At 42.9% G+C, this 17,668-nt stretch overlaps 2 protein-coding genes across 7 annotated transcripts in view; one reads left to right on the top strand and one right to left on the bottom strand.

Annotated features, from left to right (window-relative positions):
* LOC105561685 (endocuticle structural glycoprotein ABD-5-like) overlaps nucleotides 1–9,476 on the top strand; it is a 27,318-nt gene extending 17,842 nt beyond the window's left edge. Inside the window, exons 1-3 of one of the 2 annotated variants that reach the window (XM_012011887.1) lie at nucleotides 6,231–6,357; nucleotides 7,650–7,897; nucleotides 8,638–9,476. In XM_012011887.1, coding sequence (XP_011867277.1) covers nucleotides 6,349–6,357; nucleotides 7,650–7,897; nucleotides 8,638–8,695 — 315 coding nt within the window. In that variant the 5' untranslated portion in view covers nucleotides 6,231–6,348 and the 3' untranslated portion in view covers nucleotides 8,696–9,476. Of the gene's footprint in view, nucleotides 1–6,230; nucleotides 6,358–7,649; nucleotides 7,898–8,637 lie in introns of those variants that run through there. The other variant, XM_012011886.1, reaches the window with a different exon arrangement.
* Nucleotides 9,477–10,178: 702 nt separating this feature from the next.
* Nucleotides 10,179–17,668, bottom strand: part of LOC105561681 (actin-binding protein anillin) — an 8,312-nt gene continuing 822 nt past the window's right edge. The window contains exons 2-20 of one of the 5 annotated variants that reach the window (XM_012011879.1): nucleotides 17,392–17,541; nucleotides 16,733–16,859; nucleotides 16,396–16,590; nucleotides 15,604–15,779; nucleotides 15,328–15,516; nucleotides 14,555–15,116; nucleotides 14,163–14,470; nucleotides 13,988–14,075; nucleotides 13,675–13,910; nucleotides 13,444–13,569; nucleotides 13,173–13,360; nucleotides 13,008–13,107; nucleotides 12,701–12,947; nucleotides 12,421–12,585; nucleotides 12,123–12,346; nucleotides 11,853–12,011; nucleotides 11,539–11,761; nucleotides 11,306–11,450; nucleotides 10,179–11,220 (exon numbers count right to left, since the gene is read on the bottom strand). In XM_012011879.1, the coding sequence (XP_011867269.1) occupies nucleotides 11,109–11,220; nucleotides 11,306–11,450; nucleotides 11,539–11,761; nucleotides 11,853–12,011; nucleotides 12,123–12,346; nucleotides 12,421–12,585; nucleotides 12,701–12,947; nucleotides 13,008–13,107; nucleotides 13,173–13,360; nucleotides 13,444–13,569; nucleotides 13,675–13,910; nucleotides 13,988–14,075; nucleotides 14,163–14,470; nucleotides 14,555–15,116; nucleotides 15,328–15,516; nucleotides 15,604–15,779; nucleotides 16,396–16,590; nucleotides 16,733–16,859; nucleotides 17,392–17,409 (3,588 nt within the window). In that variant the 5' untranslated portion in view covers nucleotides 17,410–17,541 and the 3' untranslated portion in view covers nucleotides 10,179–11,108. Of the gene's footprint in view, nucleotides 11,221–11,305; nucleotides 11,451–11,538; nucleotides 11,762–11,852; nucleotides 12,012–12,122; nucleotides 12,347–12,420; nucleotides 12,586–12,700; nucleotides 12,948–13,007; nucleotides 13,108–13,172; nucleotides 13,361–13,443; nucleotides 13,570–13,674; nucleotides 13,911–13,987; nucleotides 14,076–14,162; nucleotides 14,471–14,554; nucleotides 15,117–15,327; nucleotides 15,517–15,603; nucleotides 15,780–16,395; nucleotides 16,591–16,732; nucleotides 16,860–16,985; nucleotides 17,061–17,391; nucleotides 17,595–17,668 lie in introns of those variants that run through there. The other 4 variants (XM_012011878.1, XM_012011882.1, XM_012011880.1 and 1 more) reach the window with 4 other exon arrangements.

Here is a 17,668-nt window from a genome sequence, read left to right as displayed (position 1 = left end):
AATGCAATTACCGATGAAATTTGATTGAAAAACCGATCAAATTTTTCATCGGATATACAATTTAATCGGACATATCCGTTTGTTATCATGTAATTGGATTATCCGATTATATTTAATCGGACATTTTTCTCAGTGTACAATATACAATTTAATTTTCTGTATCAAACTTTTTTTTTAAGAAAACATGTCTTATATAAGCCTTTATTTAACTTAGAGGATAGGAACGTGGGAGAGCATGATATAGGCGACAAGATTAGAGCATTAATGAATTTGAGTTTCACATTGGATATTTTCGCACGAATACCTGCGTTTGGCTCGCATTGGCCCTCCCCTCCCCTCCCCCCTCCCGCCGAGATTAAAATAAATATACAAATTGAATTTATGTAACGTAAGTTGCACGGGAAAATCCGCGTCTTTGCGAAACTGAGTAAATTCTAGAAACGTGGTCGCAGGTTTGGCAAGAAATGGCGAAAGCACAATGCGATACAAGTAAATATCGTGAGTGCGTGCGAGGAGATCGCGTCGCATCTGCCGCGAGCGCATGTTGCCAGCGCGCCGATGATGCACGAACGAAGCGAGTTAAGAAGAGAAGGAGAGAACGAGAGAACTGGTCAACTCGTTGACATTTACTCGCTTTCGCGAGTCTTCCTTTTTTTTTCTTTGTCTCACCGCGAGACGCGCGGCTGTGCGCGCGAACGCCGCGTACTTATTGCAACGTCCTTGGGAGTCGGGTTCACCATTGCAAGCTCGCGTCTCTCTCTCTCCTTCGCACGCACGCGCGCGCGCACGTTTTCTCTCGCTCTCCTTCTCTCCTTCTGAATTGTTTCATTAAATTGCTCTCGAGAACTTTATCCGCACACGCAACCGGTATCGCTCCTTTATTATTGAATACGCATCTCGTGTCATAGGCCGGTATTCATAGTCGATTCTTATTTCAAAATCATCTTGAGTGTTGTCTTAAGAGGCCACTACGGCTCTGTGCTTGGTTGAAACGCATTAAGAGTGTACTTAAGATGATCTGAAATATAAGAAGGGACTATAAATCCCGGTCGTAACCTTGCATTAGCGCGTTAAGTTAAAAGCGCTGTTGGAAGATTGGGACAAAATGTCAATGATCCATTAAAGATAAACGGCTTCACGCATTCGCGCGTGCACTTTTATTGGCCCGCCTCGGGCGGTGGGCGTTCAACCGGCAATTAAGCGCGAATCTCCCGTCCGCGTTTCACCAGCTCCTGAATCGAAAATCGAGAACCGATGCGTTACTTACAATTAGTCACGCGTGATTTAAATGTAATTCGGTAATTTCGCGTTTTCACGAAAAATTAACAAGTTTTCTTTCAACGACACAAATTTACGGCTTAGAAGACGATGCGAAGTCTGCCTCGTTGTCAGTTGCGTACACGATAGACGTTACGATAGGCATTTCGACAGGCAGATTTACCTGGGACTTAACATCGCGCGTCCTTACTTGGAATTTCAGGTTGTAACTCTACGCGTGATGCCTGTGACCGGGGCGGAAAAGGTCTTTTATTGCGCGATTTGCAACATACATTTGCGCGCCGCCCTCCTCGTAAATCATTCATCATCGATGAATCCCCCCCGTAGAGGAGGGTGAAATTCATTCTCTATGGAAATCGCGACGTCTTCTCAGTTGACATTTCAATACGTCGCTCGTAACTATTTCACTTCCTCACGCTGCCTCGCGATACGTTATTAAAGTTAACGAGACCTCGTTGTAGCTTAATCTTTCGCGAGCGACTCGGTGACGCGAAGTTCTCCCTTCATCACTTTTTTTTTAAGTGTCGATCTTCACCTGGTCATCCCCGCAGACCTTATTTTTATCGTATTTAGGTATTCATAGTCAGATCTTGTATTCAAGACCGTCAATAATTATATAAAGCCCGTATCAGACTCTGGGTTGAGATTGAGATTAGATTGAAATTTGACCAGCCGGAGTAAAATTCATAAAACTTGACTTTGCTCTGATTGGTCAAATTTCAATCTAATCTCAATCTCAATCCGTAGTCTGATACGGGCTTTACGATGCTGTATGGAACATTTCATTGGCTACAGAGTATCTAAAGATGATCTTAAGACGGTCATGAACATAAGATCTGACTATGAATACCGCCCTAGGCTCGACGCGAAACATTCTTCAACTTACATTTGACTCTCCTGTAGATTTCCCGGATTTTTATTAATTTTTCGGTTCCCCAGGAATGTAAGGATTAAAGTTCTCGTGTTATTTGATTAATTACAAGCGTGCCATGACGACATTAATGAAGCAAAGCCTCGGCAGATGATTAATTAAGTAGCGAGGTCTCAAGTCATCTCCTAACAGGTGTAACGTCTTTGTGATGATGCAAGAAATCAAATAAGACTGCTTACTAAAGTTAAATTAAGTAGCTTGTTGTGCTTGCGCATGCAATTAGATACCCCGCGTACTCTGAAGACGCGCGTTGCTCGTCGTACAGGCAATATCGCGTAGCACGCATTGTAAGTTCGTTTATTTCTCCGAGAGTCATCTCCGGATGCGTGCGTGTCCTTTTGTACGCGCGATTATTTACTCGACACACACAGTGACGTATAGACGTATAGAGAAATCGTGGTTTTCAAAGCGCTTCGCGAGAGTCGTGCCGAAAATTGAAAGCGCCTGGCTCGAAGGACAATCAATAACGATGCGATTGTTACGCGGTGACACGATAGCTGACAAGTTTTCGAAATTGATAATCGCCAATTTCTCACCGCGCCGTATGTAAATGAACTTCAAAAGAGGAAAAGAGAGAGAGAGAGACTCATCTTCTTCGTGATCTTTGCATAATCGACGTGTAATCATCGGAGTCTGCGTTTACGGTCGCGAATCGTGACGAGCACTGACTTTCTCACGTACAAAAAGCGTAAAGACGAAAAGATGGGAGCCGTTTCGACATTAGAACGTCGGAGACCTGCGCGGCAAACCAAACCTTTTTTGCATCGGAGAGCGACAGGTAAGCCGCGTCGCACCGTCGTCGGAGCGACGCCGCCCGCCTCGGGCGAGTGCAATCGTAATGCATTCAATTGTTACGATATCCTCTGTTATCTTCCTGAGATATTTTCCCGCGGTAACGAGAGAAGCCCCGACGCTACCACACAGTGCTGCCGACAATCGACCTGCGGCGATACAAAAATTCCCCCCGTACAGAATACGTCCAAGATATTTCTGGCATCGATGACGGCGATATTGGCCAATATCCCAAAATCTGGGGATATTCAAGGATTAGACATTGCGGAGCGCTCTCTCTCTCTCTCTCTCTCTGTTTTTTAAACGAGAAGAAAAGAGAGAACAAGGGAGGAAGAGGAGCGAGGAAGAAAAAAAACTTATCAACGGGAAAGAGATGAGACCGCGCGGTGGCCGGAGGCGTCCTCCTCCGAGCGCCTCGCCGTCGCATCTTCTGAAATGGCAAGGTCACCGGTAGTTACGTCACCAACTTTCCTCCGGCGCGGCGTGCGCGTACGACTTCGAGAAAACCAAATGTCACAATGACCAAGGACGTTTCGGCCGCGCGTAATGTAACGTCGCCTACGGTAAAGTACCGCGCGGCGCAGGATTCCGCGCCACGGGGAGTTTTCGCTTTCACATTTTCGGGCCGAAGAGGATCGCGGCTCCAGGTAGACGCTGCGTCCCGCGCACGGCCGTGGCCTTGTTCGCGTTGCGCTCCTCGTCTGCGAGGAGGAGAGACGAGATAATAAACGCGGGAGGCGAATCTCTTCGATCGCCGAAAGAGTTTCGGGGGCATCGCCGATCCCGGAGCCCGCGAGATGAGACGAGAGATTAAGAGAACGAAAACCCATCGCGCGCGAGCGTATAATTATTGAATTTATATAAGACGCCCGCTCTCTCGCCGTTACGTCCTCACGTGTGCGGACGAGGGAAGCTACTTTACGTTTGAAATTACGTTTGAAATTACTATGCAGTTGACGATAAAACGCGCGACCGGCGGTCAATTCATAAAATCGCTGCCGAGACGCGCTTCTCGCGCCGCGGCGATTCGAGCCGTCGCATTGTAATATGAGAACGGGAACAATCGCCTTTGTGCGGCCCGCGTCGCCCTTGGCAATGATTCCGTGGAAAACGTTTCGAGGCGTCATTTCGCGACGCGCCTGAATGAACAGCGAACGGAGTAGAGTAGATGCGCGCGAGCGTGCGTCTCGGAATGAGAGGAACGCGTTGCGCAACGCGCATAAGAGCGCACCAGCGCGACGCCGCGGCGCATCGATGCGTCTAAAGCCCGTATCAGACTACGGATTGAGATTGAGATTAGTTTGAAGTTTGACCAATTAGAGTACAAGTTACTAAACATGAGATTAGTAAACCTTACCGCGATTGGTCAGATTTCAATTTAATCCCAATCTCAATCCGCATCAGTCAATTCTGTATCTTACACTATAGTGAAAATGCTAAAAGTGAGTAGCTTTGTCTCTTTCCAACTGTCCCCTTAGAAAGAGACAGAGTCGCTCACTTTTAGCATTTTCACTATATTGTAAAATACAGAATCGACCCTCTGATACGGGCTCAAAGCTAGCGTCACACTATGCGCAATTCGTGACTCGTACATTCGTGAACAATATGGAGGAAAAATTGATCGATTCGCCATTCACAGTGATTCACTAGCCGAGCGGGTTTTTCTTTTTACTAATATAGAAACTTATCTAATTGTAGACTTCTGATACAAGTCCAAAACGACAAATAACAATTTACGATAAACTGCGAATCACGAATAGTGCGGCAAGTGATAATGTCCACCGAATTTCTGCGAATCGCGAAACGCGCATTGCGAATTGCGCATAGTGTGGCGCTGGCTTAATTCGAAATATAAGTGCGCGCCGTTGCCCGCGCGCGCGTATTAGCGGCGCGCACGTAAAAACGCGCGAACGTCGCGTGATAACTCATTGCGTCGGTAAATATCATTAATGCCGTGAGACGAGGCAGAGGAACGTCGTTACGTTCCGTCACGCCTTCGCCGTCCTCGTATAGCAAGCGCGCTTAGTAAATGGCATTTTTTTTTTCTTTATATTTGCGCGTGGAAAATTAATGGCTTACATAATGGGCTCATTATTTTAAATCGCATTTGTTTGGTTTATTTATAATCTTACGATCGGCACGCGGTGTATCGGGATTCTCGGTAGCGATTACGAGCGCCGTTAACGGCGAGAGGGAGCCGCCGTTATTCCGCCACTCGTCACTGTCAACTCTACTGCAAATTACAGCTGCCAATTATAATGAAATTTGCATTTATGCGTTTACGTCTCGGGGACCGATTAACGCGAGCCGCGGTGGAACAGGCGCGATGCAATGATATCGCGAATTTGCGAGAGGCAGAAAGCTACATCGTATTTTTCACGAAACCGCCCAGCGGTTAAATAGCTAAATGTAATTAAATAAAGCTGACTACGTAATAATTGGTTAATTGCCTGTACCTGCATAAATGTAAAATTAGCGAATTGTAATTTAATTACGAATTATATGAAAAATTTCTGATTGCATTTCTATTCAAATAATGTGGAAATCTACGGAATATACATACAGAGGAAAGTTTCCCTGTTATAAGATAGGCTTCTAATATGAGATAGCAGGTTTTCAACGTCCAAATTCAATCACAATCTTTTTTTCGCAGTGAATTTTCCACCAGACAGATCTCAAAGGCAATAAATTCATGGTGGAACCAACAGACGATGCCTGTTAATTTAGCAGAAACCCCGCAGTAGATTCATAAAATCGCTGCCATATTAGGAAACTGTCTCATAATAGGGGACTACCCTCTACACAATGCCGTTGTGAAGAGAATTATTCTATTATATATTAACTTCTAATACGGAGCTAGGATAAAAAGTTAACAGAGCTGTACGAAAAAACCTGCACGTGCGATGAAGCGATTATGCATTTTAGAAAAGATGTTATTTCCGGATCCCCCCCCCCCCTTTCGAAAGCTATGAAATTTTCCAAATTTCGGCGCGTCTTTGATCTTTCACAAAGCCGGGGCTCCTGCAGCGAAACTTAGCTCATCGTGCGTTCGCACGACGATGGAAAGCAAGGTGGCCCACGTCTAACGGGCGACCGCGTCGTCGGATCGCGGATGCATCCTGCCTCCTGCCGCGGGAGAGACTCATCCGCGAATCCGTCGGGGGCTGTTGCTGTTGCACGTGCTGCAGGTGGGGGGATGTGCAACGCGGCACCGCGATTTTCCGTCTATATAAAGGCAGATGCACCGAGAAATCCCCGGTATCTACGTAACGGTCGTCGTTTAAGGACGAAGGGCCGCCTCCGGGATCGTTCGCATATCGTTCGACCACGAGACAGATCCTGGCGCGATGAAGACGGTGGGTGGCTGTTTTTATCTGGAACGGAGAGATACGCGTACTCGAGATACTCTTCAGGATACTCGTCGGCACGATCGCTCTTCTTTAGGCCCCTCCGGGGGGACCGAATCGTGGGGGGTTACCGCTGTTTCTTTTCTTTTTTCGGGGGGGGACCGGGTCCCCCGAAACCGACGTGGTCAGCCAATTTTTGCGCAACAGTGAAAGTGAAGAGGATCTGTGACATTTGTGCGCGCGTGAGATTACGCACACTCGTTCGCGACGTGATAGCCGTGGGAGAGCAGGAACGTTCGCGGACCGGCTGCGATTTCGATGATCGATTTGGAGTACTCTCTAAAAGTCAATCGGCGGATTATCACTGAAAACAGTGAATGGTCACTGATTTGCAGTTACAAGTATACCACTGAAAATCGCAGTGTTACACTTATAATTCTAACTGTAAATCGGTGACTATTCGCTGCTGTCAATGATAACTCATTGAGTGATTTTTAGAGAGTGCAACGCTTATCCCTCGTTACTTCTCTATTTCCAGAGGGAAGTCCGACGATCTTCCAATGTTCGAGTATCAATTGAACGGATCTCGAATCGATGTCCTAGAAATTCGAGTCGAGTTTAAGTGGTCCGTAGAATTTGTGTTTGCTCGGTCCAGTTCGCGAGAAACTTTCGTTTTGCGATATTACGTAACTCTCGAAGAAAAAAGAACCGCAGGATGACACGATAATCCGATTAACGAGTCGCCGTTTCTGGACTGATTGAAATTAAAGTCTGCGACATCCTACTTGCCGCGTAAACGACATATCTCGATCTTTCGTAACGCGCTAATCCAAGAGTGGCCGTCGAAGGATCAGGTTCCGGGAAACGATTGAATTTTAATCCTCGCGGTGACCCATCGTCAATAGCACATTTGGAGAAAATGTTTAGACTATTGCGAAACAAATTCAAATGTGTACGGTCGTAGTGAAAAGATGCGCATTTGAATTCAATTAGATTAAACAAACGAGAGAGCGCCTTTAGGTTCGAGCAAGATGTTGATAGCCCAATAGTTGTAATTTAAAACGTGAACTCATATACCTATCAATTAGATTAATTGAATGAACAGAGATTGACGCGACCCCTTACGGAAGAGTAACGGAATAATTACTAGAAAATTACTGTACATCAGTAATTGAATCATTAGAAATTTAATTTTCTTTCATTAGAAATCATAATTTCGCTACTTTTCCCGTAAGGGACGATACGTTCTTGGCCTCTTTTTTTCCCTTAACGAAAATGATTTTCCTCTCTTCGTCACGCAGGTGTTCGTTATCCTGGCGCTCACGGCCGGCGTTCTCGCGGCGCCGCAAGGCAATCCGAACGACATCACCATCGTGAAGCAGGAGGAGTCGAACAACATAGGGGTAGGTGGATACCACTTCAGTTATGAGCAGAGCGACGGCCAGAAGAGGGAGGAGACGGCGGAGCTGAAGAACGAGGGCACCGATAACGAGTCCATGACTGTCGTTGGCAGCTTCAGCTTCATCGCGCCGGACGGACACACGTATAGGTACGCGAGATTGCCGCAGGGAACATTTTAAACGACCCGTAATTCGATGGAATTCTACTTCTCGTCTTATATTCTGTGCGTTTTTTAATACGTATGTCGCGTATTCTATCATACACACGTGCGTATTCTGACTCTTTCAAATCAGAGATGACTTCTCAGATAAAACGTCTACTCTCTGGTCCACTCAGGTCATTCTAGAATATTTTCCATAAATATTTCATTCAATCGTTAAAAACTCGAATTAAATCTGCTATTCACGTCAAATTCATATTGAAATTAAAATTCGACATTTTTATATACATTTCTTGTAACATTTGTGTCGCGTATTTTGTTACAAATGCGCATTTATTTTGTATTCGATTTTTCAAGCGCCCCTCGTATTGCACGGTACGTTCCAGTAACATCAACAGTTGCGTAACATCAATATTATACTTTCCTACTCAATGTAACTATTATGTACAACATATGTCATGCTTATATTGTTGTGGGAAATTATAGTATTGACGTTACGTAACTGCTAGTTGTGTGTGTGTGTGTATGGGGGGTTTACTGGGGTACGGTCGTAAATTGAATTCCATCCTGAACTCTGACACGAATTACGGGTCGCCTGCGGTGATCTTTAGGGTCACAAACATGATCACAGGTTCGAAAGATCGTCTTGCGTGGAAACTGGTTGTGCTCGCATCGTACATAATATTCGGACTGTGGTTAATCTTAACAACCCTTCTCTACAATTGCAGGGTCGACTACACCGCGGATGAGAACGGATTCCATCCGACTATCAATCTCGCAAAGTAAACGGGTTCCGAGGAAGTTACATCATCTTAGGTCGTTGACGTACACACGCTCGTGTAATTACGCGCGAATTAGGATACTTCTAATTGTATGACACTGCGAGGCACGCGATTCACCGATGCGAACGGGCTGGGACGTCGCGATCGCTGGCTCGATCGAGATTCCCCCGCGATTCCATTCCTCCCTGGCCGATCCTCGTCTCTCCGCGAGTTTCGCGATCCTGCGAAGAGACATGGGAGACATACACTTTTACATTTCTTAAAATCAACAACGCGGCGGTCGCACGATTTGACTAAATTCATCAATATTTCGCATAGTCCTCGCTCGCTTAAGACCAAGAGTGATTCTTCGGATGGAGCAGCGCGTATTCCGCGAATAATATATATAAAATATCACGGGGATAACTAACGAAATTATTTTGCTCAACGTCACTTTTTCTCTCCGGTGCATCTCTCGCGTGAAGAGTGTTCGCGAATATCGCGCGACATCGCGATTAACGGGCCGCGTATTCGTGTCTCCTGCGAGTGAAACGCGTTAGCTTACTCGCAAAATCGGCGATACGTATATCATTCGGTTTCCCGAAACTGCCAGCGGACACTTTGAACGGGGACGTCTTTCGTTTACAACTCTATATCTGCCACCAGCGAGGCGACGATGCAGCACTCATTTGAGCGCCGCGGTACCTGCGTTTCTTACCGGCGCAACTTCTTTTTTTTTTACACGTATCTATATGTATCTATAACAGAAGACAATTCGTGCAAATAAACTTGTATACTTACTGAAATCTTCCTGTGACTGTTTATCCAGGTACACCGTGATTTCTATACAATCAATGAAGCTCGCTTTAAAGGATCTGCAGTTCACGTCCGAAATTTATATGTCTCATGCCATGTACTTTTACGTATTCTAATATACATGTGTGTGCACATCTTAAGTTCCCACTTGTTTTTCATATTACGCAATATACGAAATTTCTAATAGTAGTCTCATTCTCATATAAATTACAGACCGTGTAAAAGGAGTGTACATTGGACGTCTCTTACCGTAATTATACGAAATACGTAATGTTTTTATAAACTGTATAATAAGCTTAATCTACCTTAGATGATCTACGAGCTATGTCGGAATTCAGGATAAAATTCCCTTTATACGTATCCCGCGTTTTTACGATGTATTTTATATATTAAAAATGTTTGACGAAACACATATTCAAAAATATATATACACACATGTACATCGGAATACGTGGCATACGGAATAGAAGATTATAAACAGATTTCTATCCTGAAATTTGATGCAAAAAAGAATCTAGATCATTTACAATGGGTCTGGGATGAGAACAAGAAGCGGTTTTCACGATACAAACAGACATTTAATTCATTATAAAAAAGTAGATTAATCATTTATACTTACGTTTAAAAAAACATCAGTTAGCGCATCGACTTTAATGTAATAATAATGAAACATTATTGTATATAATTATTAATAATGTTAATATGGTTAATGTTAATATATAAGCTCGTGATTTTACATATAAAATCTCTTAATTACATTAGTAAATACTAATTTCCTACGCTTAGCCTATGTACAATTTCTCCAATGTGTACTATAGCGAAATAATATCTAGCTTTGAAATTCATGGCAGCTATTTCGAAGTGATCAAGTGCTTGAAAAATCCATTGTAATTAAACATGATGTGAATAGTAGAGTATTCGGTATTGCGCAACTGTGCGATTGAACAATATCGTAGTACGTTCACAACAAAATCAAAAATCCCTACAAGTGTCATTAATCCTTTTCTTCTAAATAGACTGCACAGTTTTAGAAGATCTGAGGAATGTGTACGGAATAGTTAATACATATACCTATATATATATTAAATATTTCCGTAAAGGTATTGAGCGGGTGGACTTCATGAAAACTTGCAATTTTGATTTTCAAAATGACTATTGAAGTTTAATTAAATGTTTTATAGATTGTCAACGATTAAAATCCAAATTAATTCACTCGAATGTTCATAATAAAACAATTAATTAATTATTTGCAACACAAATAATATTAAAGGTATTGCTGACGAAAGATTTGGACGCGGCCAAACGTAGTGCATTCGCTACTTTCTTATATATGAAATACTTGCATTGTTTATGTGTATATACATAAATATCAGTACATTACGTTTTTCTTACAGTGCATCATTTATATATCGATTAGATGCAAGCAGCATTAGTAGCGTATATTTTAATAAAGCGAAATCGATTGTTTTTTTTTTTCAAAGTTTTAAACGAAGTATTTTATCCTACATTACGATGAGCGATGCATTACGTGTTGATGCATATGCGTGTCTCCTATCACATATCAATCTAAACGTACACGAATACGTTGCTTGAACTTAATGAATTTAAAGTTGATTTCAGCTTTAGTAAACTGAACTTCTGGATGATCCCCAAGCTCTTATTAAGCTTAGAGTTTTATTCAGTTTCGATATCCATTGTAATCCCTCTTCTTTCGAGTCAGCTAATAACTTGTGGCTGCAAACACAAGGTTAGGAAAAAGTGTATTCTAGCTCAAACATATCCTGTACTAACGACAGAACCGAAAGGCAAAGATACGTACCTTGTTGTAGTTTTCTTTCCATCTGTCTTCGTAATAAGATTATCAGTGTCTCCAGGTTGCGCCTGTCTCGATATCTCAACTAAAAATGTGTAGGGACGAGCACATTTTTCCATGTTTATAAATCGCACCTGCTTTGTAGTTGCATCTGTAATCGCGATACCATAGAGATTAAATCAATAATAATCGGCATAGAAATGTGTAGAAATTATGACAATTGAAAGGTAAAGTTTTACCCTCCAAGTTGAGACAGCTTATTGGATTCTTCTTGTGCTCGTCCTCGGGATGCACCCAACAGTATAGCTTAGCGTCTTTAAGCCAGCACCATCTTCGGCGCCAAGCACCCAAGTTTGTAATATCTTCGTAGAGAGTCAAAAATCCGCGATATTCCACCGATACAGAGAGCTTACGCGATATACGCATTCGCAGGTGTCCTTCCAGAGGAGAATGCGACGAGGCCTAAACGAAAAATGCACATTATACACGCGAGATATAATTATATGCACGTTAGCATTGCGAATCTTCGTCATACTAGAGAATTAATACGTACTTCTAGCAGAGTAAATTGTTCGCGATTTATGTCACCCAGAGTAACAGTTGCAGTTCCAGATAATTCGAAAGCAGGTGATCTGATTGCATTTGGACCTGCTGGGCTTTGTATATCCGGCATTACAAACTGATTCTTTTTCTTTGGTGTCTTATTGACAGACTGCAAATGGATTCTAACATTAAATCTGATCTAGTATTGCGTATTTTTGTAGGATACTTTATATTCTTTTAGGCTCTAAAAAGGCTGAGAGAACTTTGCTTCTAAACTTACTTTCGCGGTATGACTGATATGATATTTCTTTTCATGTGGCAAATATTTCGGTTGCGTCTGGAAGGTATATACTTCAACAACAATCTCGAAATCACTGTGTAAATTATCAAGTTTCAACATTGAAGTAAAGCGAATACAAGAATCGCCTGGTTCAGCAGTCGCTGCTTGGGTGGCGACCACGTCTCCTAAGTAATACATCAAGCAGACGCAATGGAGATACGTGTCTGCAACAATTTGCAAGATTATTTTAATACAATTTTGTAAGAACAAGTAACATAGAACTTGACGTTACACTTACTCATGCCCATGCTTCGGAAATATTCTTGTTTCAGTGGTAATGTAATAGCAGAAATGGTTAATGACCCATTCCCCTCCACTTCCGGTGAGCCTGCCTTAACAGGTATCAGCGTGCCTTCTCGTTTGAGTCTTTGCACTTCATTCAATGCAGCTTGGCGTTTATGAGCTGAGCAGAAAAAGGAGTTTTATTAACATTTAAATTTTGTGCACATTAACATGAATACTCAATTTTAATATCTGGCTTATGTGCAAAACGCATGTAATATAAAAATAAATATTACTAGCAACGAGCAGAGCCCATTCGCCTCCGACGTGCTCACTGGAGCCGTTGAATTCGACAGTAGAATGGCATAAATTTAATGCTTTGCTGGCCTCTTCTATCTTCTTCTGTTGTGTTCCAACTTCGTCCAATAACTTCTTCACTTTATTCTCCACCAATACAGATTCGTCCTCGCGTTTCTTCGCATATCTCTCGGAAACTGAATTCGATCCCATTTCGTATCTCGCAACTGGATTATTTTTAGCCAACTGAAATTATAATAACGTTATGGTTCTTGTCCGTAGCAATTAAGATACTGAACAACTCACTTGAGATTGTTGCCGTCTGTATGCACTAACAGTGCGTACTAATGGTACGCGCTTGCCACCGTCCTCTAGTTTATGTGAATCTTTCAAAGGCGACCGATATCTGCGAAATTAAGAATAGTTTCTAGAAAGTTAAGAGAAAAATATTTAAAAAAAAAACGAACGTACGATTGACAGTATTTGGAATTGTCCCTCGTCGACAGATATTCGCCACCTTTATTTACTTTAGGCGGTGTTGGACCTTCCTCTCTCACTTCGCCCAATTCTTCATCAAGACACTCGTCCAAATATTGTTCCATTTCATCGAGTACTGAAATGTCTGATGTAGTGCTATCTGGATCTGGTTCTATGCATCTCTGCAAATGCAATGTTAGAAGAAAACAAATGTATCTAACGTGTATTTAACAATCTATAATATCACAATGCTATTATTGTATACCTTTTTGTTGAACAACGAGCGTTCATCGAATTCCTGCAAGATACTGCGTCCAAAACTCGTCCGTCCAAAAGATGAATTTTGTACGCTTTCCTGATCACTTTCAGTTTCCTGGTCAGTTTCATCATGCTGCAAAAAGTTGAAACCAATGTGAAAATTGAAGAATACATTACTTCTTTACATACACACGTGTACACATATATACATATTTTTAGTTGTAATTATTTATTTTACTCGAATATAATAGTCATCTTCAGAGGCCGTCTCGGTTTCCGTTTCAGTTTTCTCATCGAGTGTAGCTGTTACAGGTTCGGTACTGTCAACAGTGTATTCTGAGTCGCTGTCGCTTTCTGTATTTTCAATCTCGGACAGATTCGGATACAGGGCTCCTGGTTTCGGAGGGCACACGCGGATACGCTTGATGTCGGATGTTGCATTTAAATGTGGGACCTTGGGTGGGCTTCCAGCAACTAATGAAAGAGAAAAAAATTTGTCGCTGTATTATAACAGAAGAACCGTGGAAAACAAATGTCCTGTTTTTATGTACCTTGTCTTTTCACAGGAGAAGATTTACTGTGATACGATATAATCTCTGGATGCGGTAAGGGAGGCGGTGGAGGCGGAGCAATATGGTCCTACAGTCAATAAATAAAATATATAATGTCATTATGTCATGACAAAGTTTGCGCTGTTCTTCTAAGCACAAAGTAACTTGATCTTACAGGAGCGGGAGTCGGTTTCACCTGGCAAACAGGCGAATTCTTCGGCGACGATGGTTTGCCACCTCCTTCGCTGCTTTCGCTTGTCCGGACACAAGATCCAGCGGCAGTGCGGGCAACCTCCTTATTAGCATTAAATCGCGAACGTAACATGCTTAATTCACGCTGTCTCTCGGCGTGCGTAGCTTGTAAAATACGATTTTCCATTTCTTCTACTCTGTTTCTATTGTTGCCTTGTTCGAACATCGCACGTTGTTCGAAAACCGTTTTGCTCGGGCCGTCAGCGTTTCGACTGTTCATCGGAGATAAATCTGGATATGGTGAAATATTATTACTATATTGTTAGAGAAATTATATATAGAACGAATATTTTTACAATTACAAATTGTACGAACCTGCATTAGATTGCTTATCCTTTTCCTGCAGCTTCTTAGGCGGTATCGACATTGTAAGCGGCGCTTTGGGTATCAACGCTTCCCCTTTATTTCGCTCGAATAACGCCATTCTTTCGGCGAGCGTCATCTGAGCAGGATCTTTCGCCTTTGACTCTGTGTTTTTAGCTTCAAACATCGATGCTTTACTCAATACCGAACCTGACGGTTGAATCAAAGTCTTTGGCGAGCCGCTAAATAATGTTCTCGACGGTAATCGAGAACTGCTAGTAGTATTCGCGCTTTTAACAAACTTTTCGGGAGTGCTAGAAACTTTACTGTCGTTGGTTCTAGAAGAGTTAGACGGACTCGCGGTCACGTTAACATCACCATCTGCTTTCTTGCTTCTTGGTGAACCGTCGGACCTACCAGGCGAAATTCGTTTCTTTTCCATCTGCTGACGAGCAGAGCTCGTGAACTTGTTAGGTGATAAATGACTTGTGACGCCGTTCGATTCCTGGGAACAATGCTTATAGTCATACACAAGACGAGAATTGCTTTTTGTACGACTAAAGCCTTGAGCTTCCTGTAAATATTTTTTACTATCCAAATATAATTGTTCAATCGTTACTTCCTTTCTTCCAGAGACATACAAGAGGACAAATAATGAAAAGATAGCGATAAGAAAAACTCGTATCATATCTAAGCATCTTTACAACTATGTAGTACAACGTGTAAAGTCTTATGAAGCTTTAGTCTTTTATTCGTTTTAAGAATAAAATCAGCATATATTTTACCAAATTTTCTAACGTGGTCTTGTCCCATTTTAGTTGTTTAACTGGACTTGGATCTTTGCTTCTTCTCCCATTGTTGATGGTAACCCATTTCTTACTTTCACTCGTGCTTGGCTGCGACTCCAATCCACTTTTAACCTGCTCGTTAAATTTTGCTTGTATCTTTTCGGCTTTACTGGTTTCCGCCTTAATCTACAACGTAATCGTGCATTATAATCGGATTTGCAGATCAAATAATGCGTCATTTTGTGAACAAGGACTTTAAGTGTCAGGAAATACCTTTGAACTAGGATGAGATAAATCATCCTCCCAACTGTTAATATTCGAGGCCAAAGCCACAAATCTGTTGAGTCTAGCACCCTTCTTGATTGATTTGCACTCCGCATTACTCTCTTCCGCGCTAAATTTCTCCTCAGTCCTGTGTATGGGTGAACTCAAACCGAGATTGTTATCCTCTGTAAAAGAAGTTACATATTAATTCTCTCTTCCGTGGATACTTAAAATAACTGACTTATTCAATATAAGCTCGAATACACGTTCTTTAAAAAACTTTCTAGTATTTATATTCAGTCTAATATTTTCAACACAATAGTAAAAGTCTTCTCATACAAGTTACATAGTCCCTTAAAAGAACTAGTAACCCTAAAACGTAGTACATTCAAGCCTATCACACAATGTCAGGCAACAGGCAACAGGAACAGGGAATAGAATTTCTGACGCGTTGGATTGGTTGGAAGAAAATTTTCGACGAATCCAACGCGTCAAAAATTCTATTCCCTGTTCCTATTGCCTGTTGCCTGGCATTGTGTGATAGGCTTCATGCACACTATACACATACATTCTGCATGTGTTAGGCATAAACATACTCATGTGTCAGTGTTAGAAACAAGTTTTGAGGCAACCGGCGTGGGGGAGATACTCCCACACGGGTCGTGTGGGAGTATCCAAGCGGAGAGATTCAGAGTGATATTCAATGAGCCCGGTCTGCCACTTCACCGAGAGAGCCGGGGCTTTAACTCAACACTCAATACAACGTCCAGTACTCCCGGCTTATTTTTAAATACCGCTTACCAGAATATAATTTTCCAAGTCTCTGCAACTTGGCTCGCGCGTTACTAGTTTCACATTTCCCGTTCTCCTTATTGTCCTGTTCGTTGTTAACAGCGACGTTCTTGGACACGGGAGACTTGCGAGGGGACTTGGCAGGGAGTGCGCTGACTGCGGCCGCTTTGACCGGCGACTTGGCTAGATTCTCGCTGGCTGCTGCTGGATGAAATGTTTCTTTTAATAAAACAAAGGAGCCAAAAGCTACGCATTTTGTTCTCGCAATTTATCTTAATATGCTTCTAACTGTAACTGTGTTAACGTATCACAATCATAAAGTAAATTTGTCTGAAAGCTGCATTACCTGTAGCTTGTTCTAGCAAGGCGTTCGCGTTTCTCAAAGGGCTCGGTCTTCTCTGAACGTCGTGTCCTGCGTTGGTCAGTTTCTCGTCCAACTTTTCCCTCCTTACTTTAGCTCGTTCCAACATACGCTGTTTGCCAATACAAAGTGTAATGCAGCAAAAGTTAACAACTAGTAACTTATATCACTACATAAATTATGACATAAATATAACAAATGAGTTATGTATGCATTATAATATAAATTGTTAATTTACATAATTATATTAATATTTTTAACAGGCTTGTTTGTGCCAGGACTCCCGATCGTCAGTCGCCGAAGCTAAATCCGCCTAGTCCAGCACCCCTCGCGCAATCCACATTATCACGAGACACCGCGATGGCATCGCGCAAAAGGCAACGTTAAAAGATTACAGATCCAACGAGAACGGCCTCAAGAAATTCAACGATCTCGTCGTCTCTCCCTCAAAAGCGATACGAGAGGCCTTCCCATTCCGGAGGCAGACAAACGACAATGGTGACACGAAACGGCCGGGGTACGGGAGATCACAAATACAGCCCGTGAGTCGCACGGTACGTGCCAGTGTGTATACGCCGTACAACGCGGGGCCAGGCGTCTCCACGGGGGACGAGGCTGAAAGAAAACAAAAAGGTGCCCCTTACCTGGACGAAGGACTCCATTGTTCCTGGCGCGCCCGACGGATCTCCAACTCACGCTTCGGATTCCGGAGAGCACGAGCTCGCACCACCGGGAGAACACCACCCTTTGGCAAGGACACCGAACGAATGCGCGGAACGACCCTCGGTGACTTTCTGCAACGCAACGGGAGTATCCTTTACTTCCGACCGTTAAATTTGAACGCGGGCGCCATACTGACGGGGAGTGGGGAGGGCGACGAGGGGAGGAGGCAACCGCGACCGCGAGAGGGGGGGGTGGGAG

This window comes from Vollenhovia emeryi, unplaced genomic scaffold (genome assembly GCF_000949405.1).
Source record: "Vollenhovia emeryi isolate VEMERY1.0 unplaced genomic scaffold, V.emery_V1.0 DF939203.1, whole genome shotgun sequence".
NCBI lineage: Eukaryota > Metazoa > Arthropoda > Insecta > Hymenoptera > Formicidae > Vollenhovia > Vollenhovia emeryi.
Note: the sequence above shows the minus strand (reverse complement) of the source record. Positions and strands in the feature narration are given on the sequence as shown.